Raw genomic sequence first — 25,961 nt, 5'->3', positions numbered from 1 at the left:
ACCTAAAAATTCAGTTGTACAATGTAGATGCTTCAACAGTCTGGCTGCAGCATGTTACTTAAAATGACAAGCCATTACTGTAAATGCTATTTGAGCACTGATGAGTCACAGTCACATTAAATACTGCCATATTTATTGTCATTTTTATCATTTAAACAGTTGTCATTCAAACAAATTGGTCCTCCGATGTGGTCCTCAAAGAGCTTGTACAAAATGGTTTCTTTGAAAGACATGCTGATTTACAGTGTCCCAGTCAGACTTTGTCTTTCGATAGGGAGACGCTTGCTTTCTGCTTGAAATTGTGTGGTTATGTTTAGGCTTTCGGTGGAATGTAGGAATCGATATTGGGACCTTGTGCTTTCTTTCATTGTGAAGTTGCAGTTCAGTGGCTTAATTATTGCTCCCAATGCACTTCTTTAGTCTCGTACTGTATTGTCTCCTCATGCAAACACACTATCTAACATGGGTGGGAATCTTACACTATAGATGTTTGGGAGCAGAGTTCTTCCCATTCAAATGATTTATTATGATTTCTGGCTGAATCTCCGTCTTTGTTTTGGTATTTTCAGTGCATGTGTGTGTCCAGAAACGGCTGTGTTTTGAGACATTTTAACTCAATTCTGAATCATAGCAAATGAATCGTTTTGCGATTGAAATGTGAATCGATTCTTTTGACACACCCCTGCTTTCGCACTGTAACCACTTCTGTCACAGAAACCTTTACTACTTTGTTCAAGTATTTTGCCTGTATGCCTCTGCCATGTCAGGTCACCAAGATTTAATCGTGAGACACCAACAAAGCACATTTGTCACAGTACAGGACACTATCAGCCGATAGGTTTCTAGCTGACTTCTATCATCTGATTAAATATGGCTGCTGACATCTTCATAAATGGGTGGCTCATAAAAGTTCAAACAGGTCACATGACGTCCTTTGCAAGTTTATTTTATCATGTTTTTTTGGCGGGATAAACATTATTATTTAGAGTATAACCGATGCTGAGCAAATACAAATGTGTGACTGGGCACTTTTTTATTACACCTATATGTTTCCCGATGTTTTTATTAGCTCTTTTTATGTGCAGACTTACAGCCCAGCTACATCACCAGCCTTGTTCAAAATAAAACACTTATCCCTCGTCAGCTTCCATTTATCCTTGAGAATTATTTATGATCTGTTCCCCCATACTAAGGCGAGATGGAGGGCATTTCTGCAGTCTTTAGTCTTGTGTTGAAAAGTTCAAAACTGCTTAATAAGCACATTTGATAATCTATTGAACTTTGCTGTCTTACTTCTTCACTCACTCCATTCCTCTTCTTGACAGAGCAACGTCCTCCGTTCTGGATGGTTAGTCCAGAATAGGCAGGCAGAAAAAGTCCAGTCCAGTTTTTGTTTTGTTTTATATATATATATATATATATATTTTTTTTTTTAATTCTCTCTCAACCATCTCGTACCGTCATCCTGCCTGTAGCACAGTAATTAACGTACTACAGAGCCGAAGATTCTGGGTTTGGCTGCTGGCTGGCTTGAATCTTTGTTGGGAGTAACTTTAGTGAGACACTGTGTTTTACCACGTGGAGTTTGAGTTGAAAGAAAGTGATTTCATTTTTTCTGTTTGTGTTCAAAATAACTTCAGAAGTGTGGATGAAATTTTCCGGAAATATGTGAACTAGGACAGTGATTCTCAACCATAGGGCCTGGGCCCATGTTTGGACCGTGAGCGCCTCCTAGAGGGCCGCTACAAGTGTTTTCTTTTACGCATTTGGGCCATGAGGACTGCGAGACGCTCAGTTTTAATACATTAGCCACCTATGGTGGCAGTGGTGTGTCACTGAAGTGACTTGACAGCTATGGAGAACGTTTTGAAAAGAAAAAAAATTAAGAAAGTGATAACTTTTTACCGACAGTAAGAACTGTTAATGAAAGCACCTGTTAAAACAGTTTTGTAATGGCGATACTTTTATTTACACTTCACTTTTATCTTCTTTGGAGTTTAAATAACATATTTTTATTTTATGATGTTTAGACATGGTTTTATTTTATTATATATTTATATTTTTTATTCAGAATTTTATTGATTTATTTTTTCCAATTTTCTCAACAGTTTGCATCTAGGGTATTTTTTCCTTTTTTTTCCTTCGTAAATTTGATGTATATGACTTGCACCTGGTTCTGCTGCTGGTTGGATTATGACAAATGAATGTCTTTGTGATGATCGCATAGTTTCACAAGGTTTTGGCGTGTGTATGTGTAAGTATCAGTTCTATTACTTGACCCAGACCCATTTGGTTGGGGAAAGGTGGGCCCTGAGATCAAAAAGGTTAAGCATCTCTGCACTAGCAGAAGAAGGATAGAGCAGGGTATATCTCAGGTGAAGATGTGAAGGCAACATACAGGGCTTGGACAAAATAATGGAAACACCTTAAAGCTAAAAAAGCTGTCCATGTGAATTTAGCGTGCTCTGCTGAAGTTCAGCACTGAGCAGTCTCTCCTGCAGGATGGACCCAGCTGTTAGTTGAACTCTTCAAATGTGGCACCTGCGTTATTAAGTCAATGAAATATATATATGTTGTTCATACAAATATTGCGTATGAAGAGTAGTTACTGAGAGCTGCCATCACAGAGAAAAGTTCCGCAGCATCACCGTCAATCTTGTATCTTCTCTGTTGATAAACATTTGAAGAAACCAGCACATCAATGATGTGATCACTCTTCACAATGGTTCCTTTTACATGTATGAATTTGTGATGGTCTTCTGCTGTTGGTGCAAACAAAAGTGACTTCTCTAAGATTCTGGAGTCATCTGTGCTGCATCGTGCAGTTCTTGTTTGTTAATGTTATCCACAAAAATAGAAACGGTGCACTGTCATGACGTCACTGCCCACATATAGATATGGATGTGCAGCTTCAGACCCAGTGATGCTCAGAGCTGCTTCTTCATCAATGACATGAACCAATTCAAATACAAATTGTGTTATTCTTAAATGTGTATTTTATTTCCTATACCAGCAGTATAGCTATAGATATATAGATAGCAGCAGCAGTAATAATAATGATAACACTGACATGAAATTTTCATACCATTACATCGCAAATGCGACACTTAGATTTCACTTTGTTTTTGTTTGTTTTTTTTTTCCCTAATCATATCAGCTTTGGGATATATAGTGTTTTGTGCAAAAAAATATCTACTGCAATAGTCTAATGGGGTTTGTAAAGAGTCTGTGATAGGTTTAAATAGCTATTTTTGTTCACCATGATCTCAGTTCAGACTAATGCAAAGATGTCAAACTCGGTCAAACACAGGCCAAAATGTAGAACACAGCCCAAGTCACAGGCTGAAGATAATTGATTGATTTGTTTAATAGTCGATTGGAGTCCCTACAGAGTGCAGTAGCCGGCTCCATTTTAATTATTGGAGATGGAATTTTGCATCTCTGTGGTTCCCCGCTGAGTCCACCTCTGTTTTTGCTCCCAAGGCACAAACTTAAATCTGCCTTCCTGTCCGTCATTGAATTCCTTTCCATCTGTTTCATGGAGGTTTCCAGAGAAATTGTTGCCGTTTTTAATCTCCCCTTGTGACCAATGATCGGTGAAGCTGAAGCATTGTGTTCTTGGTGGGCTTAAGATAGGCGCGACACCAGCAGATATGCACTGAACAAAAACGTGAAAAAAAATAACATTAGTGTGCAATTTAGCACAGTTTCTTCTCGTAATATCCTCCATCAACTCTGCAACACGCCTCAAACCTCACCACAACACTCAGGATTTCCGTTCCGTCTAAACCAGAGGCGGGCAATTACATTTCCTAAAGGGCCACATTACAAACTGTAACTGTTGTGAGGGGCCATCATCTAAAGAAAGACGACTACAATGATGACTACATAACATGATGGAAAAATATCCAAATGACAAAATAAACGTAAAAAGATTAAATGTAAGTAAGGATATGAAGAAGTGTAAATATGCCATGAAACCTCGTGGAATATTGAATTTTATATGCATTTAGTTTGAATATAAATCAACATAACATTCAAGATAAAGAAAAAAAGGCTTTTTATTTATAAATATATTTTCAATATTCCTTCAATGTATTTTGAGGAACGTGAAAAACACACAAAAATGGCCATTGAAAAGAAGAAAATTATAGTCTTCAAACAAGAACATGCTATAAGTGGTGGCGATGACTAAAAGAGAACAAAAAAAAAGGCTGAAAAATTACAACATATCAGTTAAAAGGGCCACGAAAATACAGGCACTGGGCCGCATATGGCCCCCGGGCCGCCAGGCCATCAGAAAAACACTATTTTCAAAGATGAACTCTCACGTGATCAAGCGTATTGAAACCAAGTGGAAACATCAAAACGAACTTCAGCATCATGGAGGTGAACTTGAAGGTGATGGAATTGAGTGTGTTTTTCATGCAACAATCCTTAAAGAAACATCTTCATAACTGAAGTCCGTCGCTCACAGAACTTAAGTTGCGCATTCCGGCTGTTCATATGAAGAGATGCAAATTTACTACTTTACTTTATTGTCACCTATTCAGCAAATGTCAAACATTCCCCTCTGATTCATTGTTTCTCTGTCTCGTCCTCTTTGGCTTCATTCCGTTCCGTGTTTCTGCAACACAACTCTCATTTTCACCGATCCTGTTTTTGCACTCTAATTTGAGCCTGCTGTATCTAATAAAATGTTGTGTATACCACATCAAATGAATTCATGGGCCAAAATTCAAAAGATTGATGTTATTTCAAACATGCAATAGCAATGGACACTTTTTAACACATTAACTGTACAGACTCCCATTTAGATTTTTTTGCTGTGGAGTTACCTTCATGCTATCTGAAAGCACTACTCTAAGGAGGCACTTGTATGTCAGAGAATGTAAAAAGGCATGTGTTACTGCTGGAGTACAGCTCTGTCACAGCATAGAGAGAAAGCAAATGCTTTCAGTCATTCCCCCCCGACGGCCAATTAGAAAGCCAGGAAAGAGAATGGCAAGAATAAAACTTTTCTATTCCTTCCGATGGCCTTTCTCTTCATCGTGGCATTACTAATGAGTACAGACGGAGAGCAGAGTCAGAGCAGCATAAAAATTTGCCTGAACAGAGCCTCATCTGTCATGGTCCTGATGAGAAGCAGAGGGTGCTCAGTTTGACCCTGCGGCCTGTGGGCATGCCGCAGCCAGTTCAGTCACAGCCGGGCATCTGCCCCCTGAGCTGCTCTGCTAAGCAAACACGCCCAAAAGTTGCCTTAATATGGCTGTCTGACAGAGCTGTGGGAGCAACGATCAACGCTTCAATACGGAGCAGAGTTTTATAACTGTGAGATATTCTGTGCTTAAGGCCATCTCTGAAGCTTCTAGGGTGAGTCATCTCACACAACATCAAGATAGGGGCCAAGTCCCTTTGATTCCAGTGCTTTTTCCCCCCCTCATCTACAACTGCATTTTGTGGACGTGAAAAAGGACAGATTGTATTTCTCTGCTTCTTTGTTATGGGTTGTTCTAAGATCATTATTCTAAAAGCTGTGGTCAAGTTAAATCTGTGGCAAACCCATTTTTCTTTTTTGCTTATTTTGTGAAAAAAAGTGTGATGTTTATTGGAGTAATTAATTACAACAAAAAACATGTTAAAATATCTAAGCTTTTAATTGTTTTAATTTAATCTAATTTAATTGAACAGTTTGCTCTCCAGACAACAGGGAACCTTTATAAGTGCAGGAGTTCCTGGTCCACTGATCACACTGATGCACAACACACGTCGCAGTTAGGATGATAACAGCAACAACAAACATGGAGGAATCCCTGAACAGAAGCAAACAAAAGCTTCTGTTTGCTTTTGTTCATTGATATTCTTCGCTACACAATGGTCAGAGTTTCCACTACTCTGAATGTACTTGAAATTCTTATAAACTTGAAATTCTTAAACAAATATTTTCAAGACGTTAAAAGAGCTTTAGTTTCAATAAGGTGATATAAAAACTTGAACATAGCCACCATCATGATTTATTGTGCTGTTGTCAAACTGATGTAAAATAAACAATATTTTGTTGCTTTAAATGTATATATGGGTCCATCATTTGATTCAGTAATATACCAAATTCATTCAAATTGAAAAATGCGGCTTCTGGTGGCAAATATTCTTATACCATTAAACTGCGATTAATTGAGATTAATTAATCGCAAATTCTGTAATTTATTTGAGTAATTTTTTTAATCGAATCCTACCCCTACTGTTTGTGTTTCTTTATTCATAGTGCTGCCGCGCATCCCTGCTACATGTGTCAATGATGAAGTTTACGTTGATAGCAGGCCAATAAAAGCAAGGCAGGCACGAGGATGAGGGAAGATGATGGAGTCACGCAAAAAGATTATTTTGGGTCAATCATCCAGAGGGATGTGTGCTAGAAAAATGACTCATGAAAAGAATATGTGTGAAGGCAGCCCTCAACATTTTGATTTCTAAACTCAAAAACCATCTATTGAAGTGATGAAGTGCCAATTCAGGATGGGTGCAGCAGCAGATGCGTAACGGCAAGGCATCTCCCAAAATGTTTTCAATATTTTTAATCCAGAAACTCTGCCATGTGTAAAGAGGATCACTGATGGATGGTGGAACTTTCTGATATAAAGGGTATTGGTGTGACAAGGGAGGATATGAGAGATAACTTTTAAGATAAGCTGCAGCCACTGGTAGGAATTACTGGTGTTTTGGACTAGAGGAGACCAGAGAACAAGCTCCGGGAGAAGACACCAAATCCTCCCAGATCGAAACCAGGTTTGCTCAAAAAAGCAAAAGATCAGCATTATTATATTATTATCAATAATATAGCACTAAAATGCAATTAAAATGTCCACTGTGGAAGTCAAAGTGTTGTACATGAAACAAAGTAAAATAAGTTAAATAAGCATTTAACTTTATATGTTATTATTACTTTCAATAACTACCGTCAGTCACGACTTCATTGATCGAAAGCTTGACCTGTAGGGGAGAAAAATAAGAGCCGAGATTCACTGAAATTTCTTTTCTTCCTAGGATCCTAATCCCTTCCTCAGCCCCTCTGTGGAGCCCGATGCCCTGCTCAGGAGCCCAGTTCCTCCTCTGCCCAGTAAAGAGCAGGGCCGACTTGCCGGTTCTGGTCGTAGTCTGGCACCCCTTCACTTCCCTTCCGAGCTGTTGCCCTTTGATGAGGCCCTGAGGGATGTCTGCACCATCCGACCACTGATGGATGGAGACGCTGTGGCCCGACACGGGGGTCAGCTGTTGGACATTAAGGCCGTCGAAAGAAGAGGTTCAGTTTCACCCACATTACTCAAAACACTAGTGCCACTTGTACATTTGAAGCTATAGTTTGCCTTCTTTTTAATGCCATGAGTGATTATACTACCACTAGTACTACAATTACTGCAGGTACGACAACAGTTATTGCACTTGTTAATAGTCTTATGGTTACTGCTTCCATGACTGGAGATGCTTTTGCATCCAGATTGTATTGTAACTATTGGAGAATAAATTCAGTGGAAAGCCTCTGTGTGGATCCCCACTGACTCCACCTCATAACAAAAGAGAGGCTCAAGCTTAAATCTGCTCCTACTCTTGCTGTTACTGCTTCTGGTACTAATTATACCGCTGCTGTTGCCATGGTGGGTTTGAAGGCTTTGGGTTTGTCTGACAGAGCTGGAGAAGCAGATGAAGATCGAGAATCTCTTCGTCACGTGGCAGCAGAGGTCGGCTCAATCCAACATGCCCATCTCAGTGAGTTCATCTGTCGTTCACCACCTCAGGTGACACCTGCTGGTATTGAGTCGATATGAACAAAACAGAGCATGACAAGCACATTCTGATTTCACAGTCACATTATGGACCGCACAGTGGAAATGCTTATGTTATCAATAATCATGCTTCCTCCTCCCACACAAGCGTCCAAGTTACGTGGGAAAGTGATGAAGTGTACTTGCTTTAAGTTTGACTTCAGATTAGATGTGAACATAACCATGTGCAACCACAAACTCAATCATTTGATCCATGTGTGGGATTTCTGCTGTTTGTTTTACTTTACTGTCACAGCAATAAAATAGGATTCCGTTGCTCTAAACCCAGAGGTGCTACATTCTAAATTAAATCTGTCGCATTCAGTGTTGGACAGAAAAACCTCTAATGTAGACAACAGATTTATCTGGCAGGGGTTTTCAACTTCTCCCCTGTTGACAGGATCTGACTGCAGAAATGGAACATATTTTTTATTTACCTCTTAAAGCAATTACATTTCAGTCTGTGGGGAAATCTCTTGTTTTAAGTGGATAATGTCACAGAGAGACAGATTTCCGTCTTGGATGATGATTTTGCGGCACATATCGAGCGCTCTAACAGTGCCACATCTCAAGGATGCGCTGTAGCGTTCTCTCTCTTTTAGTTCAACTCGATGACATGCAGCATCAAGGTTTACCCATGATTAGTGTGGGTGCGTTTTACTTGACATTATTCTTATATTTTTGATGTGAGGCCTCATTTAACCTGAACATGATCTAGCTGACGTTTAGAAAATACTGCTTGTCTCAAATGTATTTTTGATCGATGCTCAAGATCCTCTAGCCTTCTGAAACAAATTGCTGCCGTGTAGGGTGATTGACCTTCAACATTCTTGGCCGTGTTGCTGTCTGAGCCTTGAATTGACATGAACTGTCACCCTCTTAACAGCTGGCTGATTTAGAAACCTTGAAGCAGTCCTCCAGACTGGTCCACTACTGCGCCACCCCTCTTCTTTTTGACCCGGTTTTTCGCAAGCACATCCAAGAAGAGCAGGTCATCCCACCGCCAGTGAAGGTACACACATTTTGTCAGTCCCTCTATGAGGATTTTGCCTCTATTTATTCTCTTCAGGAAGGACACTTTTTTGATCATTGCTTAACAATTGGTGAATGCTTTTTTTCCCCATGGGGTATGAATAATTTTGAGGCTGATTGTGTCAACATCTGTAATGTTCAATTGTCTGCTAGTGCTCCTTCCAATTGCCCCGTGCTCTTCTGTTGATCATCTGGCCCCAGGGCCAGTGAGAAAGAAGAAAACTAAACCTGAAGCTTCAGGCAAGAGGATATACCAGTTTCCTTGTTTTTGAATACACAAACTCTCTTGTGTGTGTGTGTGCTTCAGAAACGGCATCGATCGAATGACTCAACAGCATCAGGTCGAGACCGGAGCTACAGCACTGATTCTGCCGACATGCTGCCCAGCAGACTGAAGGAAGAGCCGTGGCTGCTCGACATTTCCAGCACCTTCCTGCAGCAGTATGTTCAGTACTTACAGAGCATGGGCTTCATCCTCGTCCAGGTCCGGCCCCAGTCTCCTGCTCGCAGGTCTGAACCACTTTCACCTTTTACTGATGTGAACCTTTTATAACCCAATATGACAACCAAAGTTTTTCCTTCACTTTCAGTCTCTCATTAACAAGTGACTCCTTATTTAAAGGAGAAATCAATTCTTGTAGACTTTCAACCAGGTCAAACAACTTAGCCCCACTCCACACTGCCAGTTCATGAATCTGTTGGCTCATAACTGACTTGGTTGAGTCTCTTTGCTTCAGCAAAATGACGAACTTCATGTTAAGTATTATCCTTGAACATTGTATGAGGTAATCACAATAGCAATAGTCAACACTACAGTCGGAATAGTTAACATTTACCCTTTTCTTGATCATTTAAATCAGCTTTTTAAGGCTCCTTAACTTAATTACGAACTAACAAATGAAAGTACAAAATACAGGTGCAACTACTGCATTACCTTGTGTCCCAGTAGTCAACAAAAATTAGGATAAAATAATGAATTAATTGTAGTTTATCACATTTTTATTCCTTATGGAAGGATTATGTTTAAACTGAGTCTGTACACATGTGCTTAAACATCAGGGTGGAAGCGCTGCATTAAGTTCGCCAAACAACATTGTTTGTGTTTGTGTTCTTTTTTTTAAGCTTTTAGCTTTTAAGCTAAAATTTTTCTGTTCATCGCCCATTCTGATCTCACTTGGTCTTCTTCATCATGGCTGTTATTGTTTTGGTGATAGCATCATATTGTATGATGCAGTGCACCTGGGATTGGTGCGCTGAAAAATGATCTCTGTGGAAGCAAGTTTATATGCGATTAATCTATGCTCTGTGGATTCATTGAATTTTGTAACTAATGAATCGAAATGAATCTCTTCAAAACCTTACTAAGTCACAATATGGAATTTGGCAACTGTCCTGTGGCAGAATGTGGGCAGGCCGCGGCACTGCCTCCTTCTAGAGGAGCTGCTGAAGGTCTGATAGTCCCAGGAGTCAGTTGTAGACGTGAGGACACCAGATGAAGAAGCGAGTGGGACGTGATGGTTACACCCTCCTGTTTTCCTTTCTTCCTGTTGTTGGTTAATAAAAGCCACGTGTGGAATCTGTGCAACGCATATTTAATTCTTGTGTTTTGCAACCGGGTTTAGTATCCCTGCATGTAGAATGAATGAAAAAGGACCCAACTGTGTACAAATTAAAGACACTCCTTGATAGGTATGAATGACGTTCTCCCTCCAATCTGTTTTTATTATCTCACTGTTTCCTCCCATTAATTGAACTACTGGCTTCTTGCTATTTCACCTCCTTAATGGAGTGTGGATTTCTACCTCAACCTGTCCCCCTGAGGTCCCACCTCCCTTCCCTGGGAGCTGCTCTCACCTCTTAGTTTTTCTATTTGTTTTTATTCATTTCTGACCTCTGATCTCACAGTGCTGCTGCCTTGTTGCTGATGATGCTGGGCCACTTTCTATGTTTGAAATAGTACTTTTTTTTCTTTTGGGTTGGCTGCAGCTCATTGCTACTGCTGCTCTGCGGTCTGTGGTTTAACTGCACCCCGTGTGATTCTTTGCTGCTCCCCAATCCTTGTATCTCTTACAGCATTGCCAGGGCCCGTGCTGCCATGCTGAACTCCATGTCCTCTGAAGGAAGGATGTCTTTCTCTTACGTGAAGCAGAAGAGTGAGGACAGTTCCAAGGTCAGTGCTCACAGAGGAACAGTCTGCTGTTAATCCAGAAGGTCTTTTCTCTGAATTTGGTGCTGAACCTATGGGTGAATTCCAATTCCTCCCTCAATCCTCCATCTTTAGCCTCTACCACAGCCCTCAAAACCAAGCGTTAAGGGCTATATGTAATTTAGGAATGGGGCCTTAGAAATTACTTTAAAAATGTTTCCCTTAATGGACCTTATGTACGTCAAAGATGAGGGGAAGACGAGACCGTGAGCGTCAAGTTACCTTTAAAGATAAAATTAATATAGTTACTCTCTGGCTCTGCCAATCGTGGAGGTTTTATATGAGGGGTCTCTGTCTGGACCACACAATTCTAAGTCTCAATTTGAGGATGAAGACTTGAGTATAAGTAGGCCATTATAACTAGGTTTAAGTCTGGTTCAGAGTCCTGGTTAAGGTTAACCATTTGTTTTGCATGGTTAGGTTTGGATGGCTATGTGCCTGTGTATGTCTATCCTGCTCTCTGTCTAATATTATTGAAATGAAGATCATTTGATGTTGCTGTACGAATATGAGTTCAGATCAATACAAATCCGCAAAACGAAAATCTTTTCAGGCCCCTCCCTCTGCCACATCAGCCTACCACCTTCAAAGGGCACTTCCTGGCGGCATTGTTTTGATGGAACTTGCTTTCCAGGTGAGGCATAATCCGGAAACGTGAGCAAAGACATACACACTCATTTACTTTACTGAACTAGTTTTCAAACGGATTGCAAGATTTTTGTGGGAAATGCATTTTGTGAAGTCTTCACTGAATCAGATTTACCCAGGCTGAGTGTCTTTCTGGGCTCCCCTGTGTAGCTTCTCACTCACAGCAGTCATAAATGTGTCAAGCAACTTCTCCATCACTCTCCCAGGGCTGTTACTTCTGTGTGAAGCAGTATGCACTGGAGTGTTCCCGCATTCCTATGGGCCAGACCGTCAACTCACAGGTAAGAGGCTCACTGGTGATGATGGCTAATAAAGTTGTTCAACTGCTTCACTGGAAGCAGACATGAGTGGGGACGTTCGCTTGGAGAGCCAACTCAATTTGATTTAATAGAATTCTCTGCCTTTGCAGCCACGTTTTACTCCATTGATTCTGCTATATCTGCATGGTCTGGATATTATGTAATGTTTGGAACTCATGAGTCTTAGTTCTGTTCAACAAATACCTAAGTATTATGTCGCTCTCATTTCTATGCAGCCAGTAATGTGTCTGGCAGATTTGAGAGTTAAATCTGGAGTTCTGGAGACAGCAAGTGAGAATACGCTCTGAAATTGACATCTTTTCATGCTTGTTCTCAGTCATGATATCGATATTGGTCGGCTCATAAAATGGCCATGAAACCGATACCACTTTATGGCAGCGTGGAATTTTTGAATGTCAGATAATGACAATTTCGTTAAATATGTGTTAAATACGTGTGACCGTCACCCATGTAATATATATATATATATATATATATATATATATATATATATATATATAAACTTCATGTGTTATAGTGTAAGTACTCAATATTGGTAATGGTGAATACTCAAATGCAAGTACTTACTGCTACTCATTTTGGAAAAAACTGGTATCGCTAGTATCCCTAGTTTCCTATCTTGTCAATGGTATTTTGTTACACTTCAGGTGCATATCTAAATTATCCACCGATTAAAACACACTATTGCAATTCATTAAATGGTTTTACGAAATTGAGATTAAACAAATGTCTCATTAAACAGTGTTGGATAAGTCTGCGGCTCTATGCCATTAGTCAGTACATGTGCTTCTCATGTATATGACGCTGCATAGCAGCAGCATGTTAGTATGTTGGGCAGAGTTCAGGTCCACAAACAAGACAAAAGGTGGATGGACTGTTTTGCTGGGTACATGGTTACATGGGTCGCACTGGCCTGGGAACTAGTTCCCTAACTTTTCTGCATGAATTGCCTGTGGTCTGGTGAGGCTCTTCGCTTGGTTGTTTTTCTCAGTGAGGATCTCTGTGGGAGTATCAGTAACCCACCACTTCTCATTAAGAGTTTCAGAACTTGCCAGCACTTATATTCATCAAGAAGTTTATAATTAAACCTTGAATGTGATCGCACAGTTCAGGTCTGCGAAAGTCACTTCTCCAATTAAAGTTAGACTTTTTCCCCTGTGACACTTGTTGTGTTTCCTGGTGAAACTGCAACAGAATTCTCTGGTTATAATATTATAAGTTTGCTGTGTTTTGACCGTCAGCACCGGATTTCATGAAACACACAAGTATTTTCAAGGTGTTGCGCTTTGTTTCTGATCATGATGGTAACTCTGGCTGGACATGAAGCCCTGTGTGGGACTTTTGCAGGAGAGTTGTGTCAGTGTCTCCTGAGCAGGTGAACTCCAATGAGCTTGCTGTATTGAGCCCAGACTGTCATCGCAGTGTTGTGGTAGCTGCAGAAAATGAGAGAAGAAAATACATTCACTCTCCCCCAGAGAGAGAGAGAGGGCTTTTATCATTCAACACACAATAAGCAGATTGTGAGGTCGATCAATAGCTTATATTCATTCCATATTCCTACACATAACTGGTGTATTACATATGTATCAAGATTAATTTTATCACTGTGTCAGCTAGCTTTCTAAAAGGTCAAACTTGTTATTGGACGCTATGAGTCTTATTCTTTTGCATTAAATGAATTGCTTAAATATTGAAAATATGATATCTGATTTAATGTCTTATTCTTTGAAGAAATGTCAAATACCTAAGTAATAGTGTATATTACAAAATAAAAGGTACAAATGAATGTTTTTCTAAAAAGCCTTTTCTCAAAAAAAGCTGAAAATAAAGTTGTAACGTGGAGGCCAAGTATGAGGTTGGTATGGAATCTGTAGTGGGTGTCGGTATTAGTCACCATCAGCCACAGGAACCAGAAGTTAAATATTCAAGTGGAGTGAGTCAAAGTTGTTGTTGAAATGTAATATTATTTGGAGCACAAGTAATCATCATTTTGATACGAGCCCTGGCGTCGGAACACCCCGCAGGCTCACTTGGCTGTGTCAAGCTTGCTGCCTCTTCTTCATTAAAATCAAATGGAAAAGTGCTGACCGGTCTGGAGGAAGGATTTCATTTTGGAAGTAGCAGCTGCAAGGCCCTTTCCACCGCTATTTGCTAGTTATGAGTAAGAAATTTGTACCAATTTGTGATGTGGAATTTTAACCTCCGGTGCACAAAATAAAACATCTATCTTTTGTAATCTGAGAATTTATTGTTAATGTGTTCACTTTTATCTGCCAATCCAATGAATAGTTACCCAGAAAGTGGTCATAATCTTATAATGAATTGCAATTCTGATAGGTCAGTCGTTTATTAAATAAAAAACATGGAGTTGATACTGTAATCGAGAAAAAAAAACGACATTTTCATTTGTCACTGGTGGGCACCATTTGGAATAGACGGGTCATGGTCCATGTAATGACAGGTAAAGACTGTCAGAGACTGTTCACACATGCTTTATTATCAATTGGAAGTTGTGTCTTTGTGCTTTATGCTTTTTTTTTTGCTTTCAAGAATATGATAGCTAGATGTTGTTAGGGTTGTATGCATATTTTCCCATGCATTACACATGTATACCTTATTAGATGCAGGCAGCACTTGCATCGACTGGCTCCAGCAGCAGTGCTATTTCTCAGCCACACAATTGTTTGCCTCATAAACATCAAACTACAATAAGACTTCATCAAATAAACATCTAACAATTATGTGCCTGGTTGGTTCATGTTCGGTGAAGAAGCCAAAGCTGCTCTGCTCAGATCCAAGCAAAAACATTCCCCTTAGAAGATCTCAGTCCCCCGTGGCAGCTCACAAACTTCAGTTCCAATGTCATGTTGGGCCCTGACGTGACGTCGAGGTGTATAGACCCATCAGTGTGGTGAAGCTACAAGGTATACGACACAATCATACAAAAAAAGTGGTGTCGCCAAAAGCTGGATTCTTGTAGCGGGGCTGAAGCTCTCATCACTACAACGCACACAAACTTGCTAGGAACAATATCGGCATTAGCGTTCGACAAACCGCATCCAACACCATATCTGACCTGTGGCGTATTTTGTTGTTGCTGTTTCCTCCAAAATTCCATCCAGTCCTTCTGTCCATGTGTGTGTGTTTGCCGAGTCCCACTCTCTGTCATCTCTCCATCAGGGAAGTCTTCTCACCAAACCTCGTTTGAAGCCATTTCCAGATGTCACCCCAGTATCTGACTGTGCGGTATGTCTCAGCCACCCTTTAAAGGTGTGGTGTCAGTCTCTTAAGCAGGTGTCAACCCTCCTCTCTGCTTTGCTCGCTGCCGCCAGTCTCCTCTCTCCTCCATTTACCAGCCTGTGGCTTTGTATTTCTGTGATGGATTTGTGATTAAGTGCACCATCAAACCGTCGGAGTCAAGTTTCTCCAGGCTTCTTCTGTTTTGCTTCTCTCTGGTTGCTCTGCTAAGAGCATTTTACCCGGTTACCATGATTCTAGCTGTGATTTATCCTCCCTCTTTGACTCTCTTCCAACTGCCTGGCTCTGTGCTTTGCGGTTATGGGGTTATCGCCTTGACAATTTCTCCAATTCTCTTAATCTCTTGTACGTTCTACTGTGCTGCTGGAGAATGGAGCCATGACTTTCTGCTGATGTCTCTCCCTCTCTGTTACCTGGAACACTTTTGATAGCAGTGGTTACTGGGTGATCACATGAGACGTTTTTCTTCAATGTCTGAACACAAATCATGAATGAATATCTTAATAAGAATTTTTTTTCAGGTATTTGAATGTTGAGTGGATGATAGTTAAAACGGGAACAATAATCAGATATTGGATTAGGAGTATTGGGATTAGAACCCACTGTAATTGGATCTTGGAAGATGTTCTTTCAATGATTATGGTTATTATTAACCATATGGTTATTATTATTATGGTTTTCAGTTTTTTCATGTTGCAATAATGATGTTCACCCATTTCCAAATAATGCGCTTGCCCCCCTTGCCTAATAGTGCCTCCAAAAACTCTCAAAAACCTCTGTTTGGCTGATTCCATTGGCCTTGTTATCCAAGTACTGTAGAAGTGCAAGTCACGTGAGCTTGTTCCTGTGGCTCACTCAATATCAATGGGTCATAAACCTCAACAGAAACCATCATGGAGATAATACAATCTTTTGGACAAGTGAAACTGTGAATGTTGGAACGAGGAGAAACATATGAACAGAGGAAGGGAGAGAGCAGAAAGACACACACTGTAACCGTGACACTGATCGTCCAATCCATGTCTCATTCTGAAGTTAGCGTGATGTCGTGTGATTTCAACGTTAGACTTGAGTTATGTGTTGAACTGCAGGAACAAACGTCTTGCCAAGGTGACACACAAGTCCGATTTGTTTGAATTTACAAACAGGTTCATTTAAGCTTTGAGATGCTGGTTTGACATAACTTAAAAAATACAAACATTTCTCATGTTATTTTGAGGTGAAACTATTATGTCAATATGCAAAATTTGATCAGTGGAAAGAGTATTAGATTTCTTCTCATGTTCGTGTTTAAAAGCCATAGTTGGGGGAGATAAGTAAGGCTTTTATTCTAACTTGGTCCGCCATGTAGTCAATACATAAGTCCAACTACCAGCACTGTTTTTTGAAAAAACAAGTCTTGATATTATTGTTTTCTAGCTCATCTGTGTCGGTATGTTGCTTTGCAGTACGGTTGCCCTTCAACACAATCAAACGGCAAAACTCTCACAACATTCAGACAAGGCGCTTCAAGTAGCTCATCGATTCATCCAGTTGAAACAAGCAGCGGGTGTGTTCAATAAATAATGGTGCTGGCCACTTGCTGTAAAGGGTTTACAATGAAGTCCTCTTGAGATCAGATTGAACTGATGCCACGATTGCACTCAATAATAATATGGCTATGTAAGTTTTAGAGGGTCAGAAGCAGATGTTTGAACTCACAACCTGTTCTACACATGATTGCTTGCAGTGTTTAAAGTTTACTTTCCCTCCTGTCTGTATTCTGACGGACCAATTGGGAAGTTTAAAGCAGGAGTCACCGACATCGTAGCTGGCAGAGACCAGAGGAGTAGTCCACGTTAAAAAAAAGAAATAAATAGATAATAATGATCATTTAAATTTTCATGTAATAACCATCTTATGTTTGATTTTGTGAGTCCTATTTGTTACACCATTAGTAATTATTGTGAAAACTCAGCAATGAGACAAGTATTTGGGAGGAATAACATTTACCATCCATTATATATTGTGATTTCAGAAGTGTGTACTGAACTAGTCCTTTGGGTCACACTGTGCGCTTGGAGTAGCTCGCGTTTGCTAAAAGGCTGATGACCCCTGGTTTAAAGAAATAACTTTTTTCCTGTAAGGCATTTCTCTAATCCCCTAAGTTTAGCTGTACAAGTGATGTTCTGATCATTTTGCGAACTAACTGGAAAGCCTGTTATAGGCCAACCCTCTCATTTGCATCCACGCTGTGATATTTATTTAGCTAATATCATCGATCGACGATATAAAAATAAAGGCCGTCTAAGCTAATATTTTCTGTGTGCAATGACCTCCAGTCATCAGCAGAGAGCAGTTAGCGCTGAGGAGTTCCTATTGGACGCAACAGAGCCTGACAGTATTCTCCACCAGTTTCTTGTATGGTTGTTTGTTCAACTTCAGAATAGAGACAGTATTGCTTTGTTCATGCCTTTCGTCATCCTTTAAGGTCAATGCTGCTCTGCTTTTGACAGTAAAATTCAAGAAGATGACAGTGGGATTAGCATTGTTAGTATCTGAAAATTCCCTTTGGCTGATCAGTGAGAACCTGATCCAAGTTGAGTGGCCAGCATTGTTTCCTGCATTCAATAGTAGAAGAGCGGTCCACATTCGGCTGAGGAGGACAAACTTCTGCAGGATCCACAAGAAAGTGAATCCTCCTCAGAACCTGATGCTTCTTCTGTTATTGTAGTGCTTATACCTGGTCAATGTCTGATCCATCTGACCTTTGATAAAAGGAAGTACAAGTCATGTTTGGATCCAAGAATGATGTGCTAGTACATTGTTCTGTTAAAGTTTGTTGATGGTTGAAAGCCATCTGCAGCGCTCTTCAAAACCCTGGAGACCAGATGTTGATATTGGGTCAGATGAACGTCTCAAATGCAGATGTTGATACATGTATATTGGTGCTGACTTTATCTCCTGTCTCAGCTCACCATGCTGTTCACAGAAGAATGCGATAAGGTGCGCGACCTGATGCACGTTCACTCCTTCAGCTACGACTTCCATCTGCGAGTGGTTCACCAGTACTTGGTGGGCTGTCACATGACCCTGCGCCAGGGTTACCAGCTCACCGACTTTCTTGACGACTTCATCTCCCACCATCCCGACATTCCCAAGTTTGGTCGGAACCACGTTTTCCAAGGTAAAAGTTTGAACCGTTTCTCAGTCAGATGTTCCTGCGCTGGTTGCTATAGACCAGACCTGGGTCTGATATGTTGTAATTTTTCTGCCCTTTTTTTCTCATTTAGTCATCGCCACCACTTATAACACATACTTGTTTGAAGACTGTAATTTTCTTCTTTTCATTGGCCATTTTTGTGTGTTTTTCATGTTCCTCAAAATAGATTGAAGGAATATTGAAAATATATTTTGTAATAAATAGCCTTTTTATCTTGAATGCCTGGTCTGTATTTATGTTGATTTATATTTAAATTAAATGTACATAAAATTAAATATTTCAATAGGTTTCATGGCATATTTACACTTCATAACCTTATTTAGATTTAATCTTTTTATGTTTATATTTTTCTTGTTATTTAAGTATATATTTTGGATACTTCTCTGTCATGTTTTAGAGTCATTGCTGTCTTTCTTTTCATGATGGCCCCTCACAACAGTTACAGTTTCTAATGTGGCCCTTTAGGAAATTTAATGGGCCACTTCTGGTATAAACTCACAGATCTACCCAGTTGCATTTTTGGAAAAAACTGAAATTTGCTTCATATGGCACTTTACTTTAAGTCTTCTTTAGTTTCCAACAAACAATATTTTTTTAAATATTACACCATTCAATAGAGATAAATGTGTGGTCAGGCAAACCGTGCAAGTCACTGTGGTTCTTACACTGCATTAGATGAAGCAATCCGATGAAGACGATACGGTGCAGACAAAAACATTTGTACGAGTTTTTGCTCTTAATGGATCCTCGCTTTCAATCGCAGAGTCTCCTTCATGTGTGTGACAAAAAATGGTCAGCTAATGCAAACATTCTGTCATTTGTTTAATTATTATATTTAAATATTCAATATTTAACAAAATCTTGAAGCTGTTACTGTATCTTTTTTGCCTAAATTAAGAGTGTTTTTGGAAAAAAACAAAAAAACAAAAACGTATCTTTTTAAGAGCCATGTGTGGCTTAAAACTGTTTTCATTTCTGGAGGCATCATGATTCTGATTTCATTCAAATCCCACAAATGAATGCTTGAATCCCAGGTTCTACTCATCCTGCCACAGTTCTACAGCATCATCTCGTATCTTATCAGCAACGTCTCGTAAGACGTTTCACCTCCACTGGTTTTATCGTCTGCTGGGCTCCAAATGGACCTCACAGATGAAAAAATCGTATTCTTCTCTTTGTGTCTCTGCATCAGGGAGTTTCTCCATCGCCACGGGGATGATCACGGCCCACCAGCTCTACAACTACATGACTGACCACGCCAGCACTTACGGCATGAAGCCGCTCCGCATGTCCAAGACTGTGGTCTGCACGGACAACAAAAAAACATCCCCCGACCTGCACGAATACGCACTGGTGGCGGTTTGGAACAGGTGATCCAACATCTGAGTAGACGTCAGTCAACATCCTTCATCCTCAAGCTGCTGAGTGAACCTGATTTTCTGCTTAGTTCGGGCTCATACAAGGACCTAGAGGGTCTGCACCACCATGACGACTTTGACGTCTCACTGGTGGTCTGTCACAATGCTGTGCCGTTTGAGGAGCAGTCGGACGGAGAGAGGCATTTACTGAGGTGAGGACCAACAAGAATTTATAGCTCCACTCACGATCGATGATATACCAGTTATGCACGTGCGGGGCTTCGTACCTTCTCATGAGACAGCATGAAATTATTTGGCTTTGTTTTTGTCGTAGATTGCGCTTTTTCGTGATCATGACCAGCCAGAGGGAGCTCTTCCCTCGCCTCACCGCTGACATGCGTCGCTTCAAGAAGCTACCTCAGATACACCGTGACCACGCAGAGCTCGGGGGCCGGCAGTCCACCGAGAGAGCGGAAGCCAGTGTGTCTCGCGGCCTTGAGCAGGATCTCTGGGAGGACTCCGCCTCATCCTCCGCCGCCACCTCGGCTCCCAGTGATGGAAATGAGTTCTATCCCCTAGTGGCAAAAAGCGGCGCTGCAGAGAAGACTCAGTCGCTGGTCTACCCCTCGCCACTCTTCCCCTTGCTCAACAATGAGGTGGCATCTGCACGCAGACAGATCCAGCTAAACGTGGAGCAGGCCATGGGCCACTGCCGGCGGGACTACCTGTGGAGGAGACTGTTCCACGGAGAGCACCTGGCTCTTGATAAGCTGAAGCTCTCCAAGCTGTCCTTCACAGAGCTGGAGGAGCTGCTGGATGCTGTGCAGAGCCGCTCGATAGGAGACATCGACCCACAGCTGGTAACACTCATACACATTACATCACCCCTGAGGCCCAATTAGATGCGTGCAGCGCGACTGTCCGTTTATTCCGGCCATTGTTTAAATCCAAATTCAGCGAGATGACAGAAGCCTGCTGCACTGTTGGGATGAAGTCTGAACTCCTTTGTTAAAGTGCCGGTGTGTGAGACTGTGACCTGATTGTGCAGGACTGTTTCCTGACCATGAGTCCAGCCTGGTACCAGGGCCTGATCCGAGTCCTGCTGAACCGCTTTCCTCAGAGCTGCAGACACTTTGACGACAACGGCATCCAGTATTTGGTGAGACTGACTCATTCTTTGTGTCGTCAGGTGACCTTTTCTTCAGCGGATCCCAGCTGCAACAACGATGAATGTTGGCACTATACTGCTGCCTTTACACGTTCAACCAGCTGTATTCATGTGGGACATTTTATTCATGTCAAAATGGGATCTGATGAATTCACTGTGTCTGGCGGCATGTCTTTGGGATGGAATAAGATTTCTGAGTCTAATCGGCTTGTTCAGATCCATGAACACAGTGTCAATGTTAATTAACCTTTTTTTCAATGAAATATTCCACTTTAATATCAATATTTTAAAAGGTTGTAGCTAGAAAATGGTTAGCGATAAAGGGATATTGTTGTTCAACATGGCCCAAAGTTTGCGGCGATGCTGCCTGTCTCGCCTCATGGTTCTCCCCAGGATGTTTTCTCAGTGCAGCGGATCTCTTTCCCCTCCATCTACTCTAAAATTAAATTGAGTAAAGAGACTCGTCCGATCTTTGGGAAGAGGAAGTCTAGACTGGAAAACACTCGGTCAAAGGTCAACCTGAGGAGTACTGATGAGTCTGCAACATTTGAGTTTGATGATCTGAAATGTGCAGGAAGTGAAAGGTCATCATCAATGAACGTAACAGGAAACCATCCTTCTCCTGATCAGTCATTCAAACTCTGAATCATTCCTATCATGCTCGTTCCAGGCGGTTCTCAACCAGAAGTTCACAGACTGCTTTGTCCTGGTCTTTCTGGACAACCAGGCAGCAAAAACGGTGCGTTCCCTCACCAAGGTCAGAGCGTCATGTTCTCCTGACCACTTTTAAGTTTCACCGTTTTCTGCTCAGAGCTTGAAGGTGGTGTTTCGGGAGCCGCTGCCACCTCAGCCGCAGCCCAGCAGCAGTCCTCCGCCTCAGCTGGTGTCCATGTACCATCACCTTGAGTCGGTCATCAACACAGCCTGCTACAACCTGTGGACTGGTCTGCTGTAGCTAAGTAACCATTGTGACCTTGTTCACTTTTCCCTCGCTGGTGAAAATGAATCAAAGCTCCAGGAGGTGAGAATGTTCTCATCCTCCAGGTGAAGGACACGTGAGCCTGTTGGCTAGTGGTCTGTTTTCAGCAGGATACTGGATCCATTATTTCAACTGAAACTCTTATAGATGCGTTCCATTACCTGGACGTGGTAGTGTCCATATTTGATAGGTTGTTTTTTTTTCCATTCTCCTGTGGGAGATGATTTTTAATGGTTGTGCTTTTTAAAGGAATCATTTTTCTCTTTTTTTAAGAAGGATCATGTCCTGGCCACCACTGTCACACTGCCCCCCGCACATGAACGCCATTGGCTCTTTGGCGCTTGGCATCAGGACATTAACTTATTAGCATCATCTCTCATCTCCTCCACTGGCTGTCAGGTATTAAAAATAAATGACGACAGAGAGGGTTCCTCATCTTTTCATGGATGAGTTCAACCTGAATGAAGCAAATCGGCAGAACCGCGTTGACTTGAGTGTTAAACTGTAGCACTGTGAGAAAAAGGAGTAGACTCGTGTTGAAGTTTCTTTTGAAACTCCTCTGAACTCTTCATCCACACATCCCTGGTTTTAACGGATCGGACCGTTCTAAAACCCGAGGATTTGTGATGGGACGTTTACTTGGTGCCTTCTGGTTGACAGCCATGCCGTGGCACGCTGCCACATCTCCTGCCCTGAAGTGCCTGCTGAGCTAGGTCACGCTGAATCCCCATATGGTGAAGTGAATATTTACCTGTGCAGCAACTGCAGCACATGATGCAATGGAAGTGCCTAAATAACTTTGAGGGTGGAAGAGTTGGCGCGCGTTTCCTGAACCAATCCGCTCGTCACCGACTGAGTAAATGTATTTTGACTGAAACCAAAGAGGTTTTGAGCTTCTCCAGGGCTTCTGGACATGTTGGTTTAAAATTTAAACTGACAGTATAATGTGAAGGAGGAATAAGTTGATTTGATCACTGTACACACTCAGCACTGACTCCAACTGTAATTATGTACAAAAGAAATCATTAAAAACCACTTTTGTGTGTTCTGTACATACAGGACGATTTATACTGTCTCCACTACTGAATAAAGAGCCAGGAAGCTTGGTGATCTGATCATGTGTGGTTTGTTCCTACACGTGTGCCGCTGTTGAGGCATTGAATGACGGAAGCCGTGTGGTTCCTAAGTGCCACTTTCATCATCATCTTTTCTATTTTCATGATGTTGTGGAGTTCTTCCACCAGCCAAGACCTTCTTCTGTGGATTCTGGAGAAGACACATAGAAGACAATTGATCTAACATCATCTGACACGGCATGGAAGAAGAGTGTCACTGACCGAGGGGCTTGTATTCACAGCCGACGTGTCCCTGGTATCCCAGACTCTCAAGTTTGGAGAACAAGTAGCTGTAGTTGAGTTCTCCGGGACTGTCCGGCTCGTTCCGACCGGGAACCTGAGCAACCTGAATGTGTCCTGCAGTTGAGAACGTCTGTCTCATCTCTGTATTGTGAGTGCGTCATACAAGGCTCTCTGCAGGGCTTTTATTACAATGTCACCCAAATATCTGTCTACAATGCAGGGGAGTGTTGTTGTGGACTACTTACCGATCTGCGGTAGGTAGGTCTCCATGTTTTTGGTCAGGTTTCCATCCATTATCTGCCAGTGGAAGATATCCTGCAGCACACGAGCATAGTTTTCACTTGATTTACTGTACAGCGTTGACCTTCGAGGTATGAAAGATTACTTCAGATCACCCACCATCTGCAGTTTGATGTTCGGCTTTCCAACCTTCTTCAGGATGTCGGCTGCTGCAGGTGACAACATACAGGCGCGACTGAGACAGCTAGTTTACGAGAGTCCCACTCTCCTCAGCATCAACAAGAACGTTTGCCTGCCACAGAACAGAATGTCGGTCTTACCCTGATGAGGAGAGTCCAGGAAGTATCTGGGGTCAGTTATCCTGGAGTTGATGGGTTCAATCAGCCCGGTCATTCCTTCCTGTAACCCATCACCATGTGTGTCATTGGACCTTGAGTGACACTCATTCAGACATGCTGAAAATCAATGTATTCTTTCTAAAGGTCAAACTGGAAACAGGGAAGGTGTGAGGAAACATTGTGAAGATGAATCCGCTTGACATTAAGACTTTCATGAACATAAATCTAAATCTGACACTCACCTGTGCCAGCAGGTCAGCAGCGCACTGCAGGTTCTTCACCAAGGTGCTCTCCATGTCCCTGCTGACAGCAGCTCTGACTGAGCCCCGCGGGATCCTCCCAGCCATCAGGTGGATCCTGCTCTCAGACACCCGCGTGAGAGGAGGCTCAAGTACAGCTGTGTTGCGTGAGAGGGGGTGTCCTTACTTTTTACACTGCAGACCCTTTGCATACTTCATGGCCAGATCCAGTCCCTGTCGGAACTCGCGCTCTCTTCCCGGTACCGCGCCAAGACCCAGATCTCCTGACGCTATATCTCCTGTGGAGGAATCCACCGCTGAACTAACATGGACTGAACACAAGCTCCCGGACTGACTCCTCTCCTGGGGACCGGAGCGCCGCAGACAGAGTGTACTGACCAGGGGGTGTGTTGATGAGGACCACCTCCACACCAGTCGCTTCCCGGGTTCGCTGCAACTCCTCCAGGTCGCAGTCGTACAGCCAGGCCGCCTCCACTGCCCGGAAACCGGCGGCGGCAGCCGCGTACATCCGCTGGCTGAAATCGGGACGCTCGGTGAATAACCAGGAAATATTGGCGCAGAACTTGAGCGGAGGCATTTTAAGTGGTCGCACCGCAGACGTCAGCAACCCCGGGGTCAGCGACACCAGCCCAGTCGAGCAGCGTGGAGGAAACCGGAAGTGTCGGAAATAAAGTTGCAGTGTGAAGTGGCGGTACAATAAACGGCGCGACTGAGACGCCAAAGAACAACAATGTCACGTGTTATCTCCTTTATGCAAACAGTTTTCAACAATATGTGAGAAGGGGATTATATAAACGGTTGCAAGCAACGTGACACATTTTTTAAAATACTTAGTATTGCTTAATAAGACTGAAAATGGCTGCAACTCGTTTTTTAACATTGAAAATGCAAAGGAAACGTGTGTTCTAATGTCTTGCTTGACAGCATTAAAACGCTTTTTTTGTCGTTGACCGTTTTGACGCGTCCAAAGTAAAATGCTGAATAATAATAAAATTAAATAAATAATTAAATAAAATGTCATATAATTTCTCATTCTCTCAAAAGTAAGAGATGCTGTTGCTAATCCAACACACCCTGATCCTGTGAATAAAATACAGTGGTACCTCGGTTTTCAAACGTCCCGGACTTCGAACGAAAATTTCGAGATTTTTTTTTTGCTTCTGATTTCGAACGAAAATCCAGAACGCGAACGCCCCCGAAAAAAGCCGGAAAAACACATGTACGAGTCCGATCAGCTGACCCACGACGCGCTTTGTTATTGTGTATAACGCAGCCTCTGTATGCAGACGTGTCTGTTAGCTGCATTGACTGTACTGACTGTTACTGTACTGTCTGTTTTTTCTTCATATCGAGGTGTAAAACCTTTCCTGTCTCCGCACTGGACCGTGGTAGAGTGTCACAGGGGAGGTGCTGGAGCGCTCACTCCAGGGTTTGATGTCCTGTTGTGGGCTGGAGCTGGGACAGGGATGAGGCGAGTCTGGGACAGAGCGTTACTTGGTTTATGACTTTGTCACAGCCAAACTGCACAGAAGCGCACATTCAGAGCTGGACACGCACCGGGCACCTCTTCACTTCTGGAGAGACGTCACTCACTCGGCAACCCCTCCCACATGCAGCGGCCACACACATAGAGGAACAGCGCACCTGCAGCAGACACTCCACATTCACTACTACAAAAGCCTATTTTAAGGCTTGGAACACATTATTTCTTTCTCCATTCATTGTAATGGGAAAAATCGATTCAGATTTCTAACAAATCGCTTCTCGAATGTCT

General features: G+C 42.0%; 2 protein-coding genes across 12 annotated transcripts in view; one reads left to right on the top strand and one right to left on the bottom strand.

Annotated features, from left to right (window-relative positions):
- szt2 (SZT2 subunit of KICSTOR complex) overlaps positions 1-23,123 on the top strand; it is a 53,381-nt gene extending 30,258 nt beyond the window's left edge. For 5 of the 11 annotated variants that reach the window (XR_008414242.1, XR_008414238.1, XR_008414235.1 and 2 more), the window contains 14 exons: positions 7,045-7,300; positions 7,685-7,764; positions 8,707-8,832; positions 9,160-9,362; positions 10,926-11,022; positions 11,612-11,692; positions 11,913-11,987; positions 15,207-15,272; positions 18,237-18,450; positions 19,679-19,856; positions 19,934-20,056; positions 20,179-20,704; positions 20,893-21,751; positions 21,824-21,912. Coding sequence is in view for 5 of the 11 variants with exons in the window: in XM_053861069.1 (XP_053717044.1) it covers positions 7,045-7,300; positions 7,685-7,764; positions 8,707-8,832; positions 9,160-9,362; positions 10,926-11,022; positions 11,612-11,692; positions 11,913-11,987; positions 15,207-15,272; positions 18,237-18,450; positions 19,679-19,856; positions 19,934-20,056; positions 20,179-20,704; positions 20,893-21,003; positions 21,683-21,751; positions 21,824-21,967 (2,349 nt within the window). In the remaining 6 variants the exon portion in view is untranslated. Of the gene's footprint in view, positions 1-7,044; positions 7,301-7,684; positions 7,765-8,706; positions 8,833-9,159; positions 9,363-10,925; positions 11,023-11,611; positions 11,693-11,912; positions 11,988-15,206; positions 15,273-18,236; positions 18,451-19,678; positions 19,857-19,933; positions 20,057-20,178; positions 20,705-20,892; positions 21,752-21,823 lie in introns of all 11 variants that reach the window. The other 6 variants (XM_053861069.1, XM_053861059.1, XM_053861078.1 and 3 more) reach the window with 3 other exon arrangements.
- Positions 20,712-25,241, bottom strand: hyi (hydroxypyruvate isomerase). The gene is made up of 8 exons (XM_053861102.1): positions 24,566-25,241; positions 24,354-24,465; positions 24,170-24,284; positions 23,910-23,988; positions 23,749-23,798; positions 23,595-23,664; positions 23,329-23,463; positions 20,712-23,257 (listed from the first exon to the last, which is right to left on the bottom strand). Exons 1-8 carry the CDS (start codon positions 24,762-24,764, stop codon positions 23,208-23,210), a joined length of 810 nt encoding a protein of 269 aa, XP_053717077.1. The 5' UTR covers positions 24,765-25,241; the 3' UTR covers positions 20,712-23,207.
- Positions 25,242-25,961: the final 720 nt, after the last annotated feature.

Source organism: Synchiropus splendidus, chromosome 1, assembly GCF_027744825.2.
Source record: "Synchiropus splendidus isolate RoL2022-P1 chromosome 1, RoL_Sspl_1.0, whole genome shotgun sequence".
Lineage (NCBI taxonomy): Eukaryota > Metazoa > Chordata > Actinopteri > Syngnathiformes > Callionymidae > Synchiropus > Synchiropus splendidus.
The sequence above is the reverse complement of the archived record's forward strand: the minus strand, read 5'-3'. Positions and strand labels throughout refer to the sequence as shown.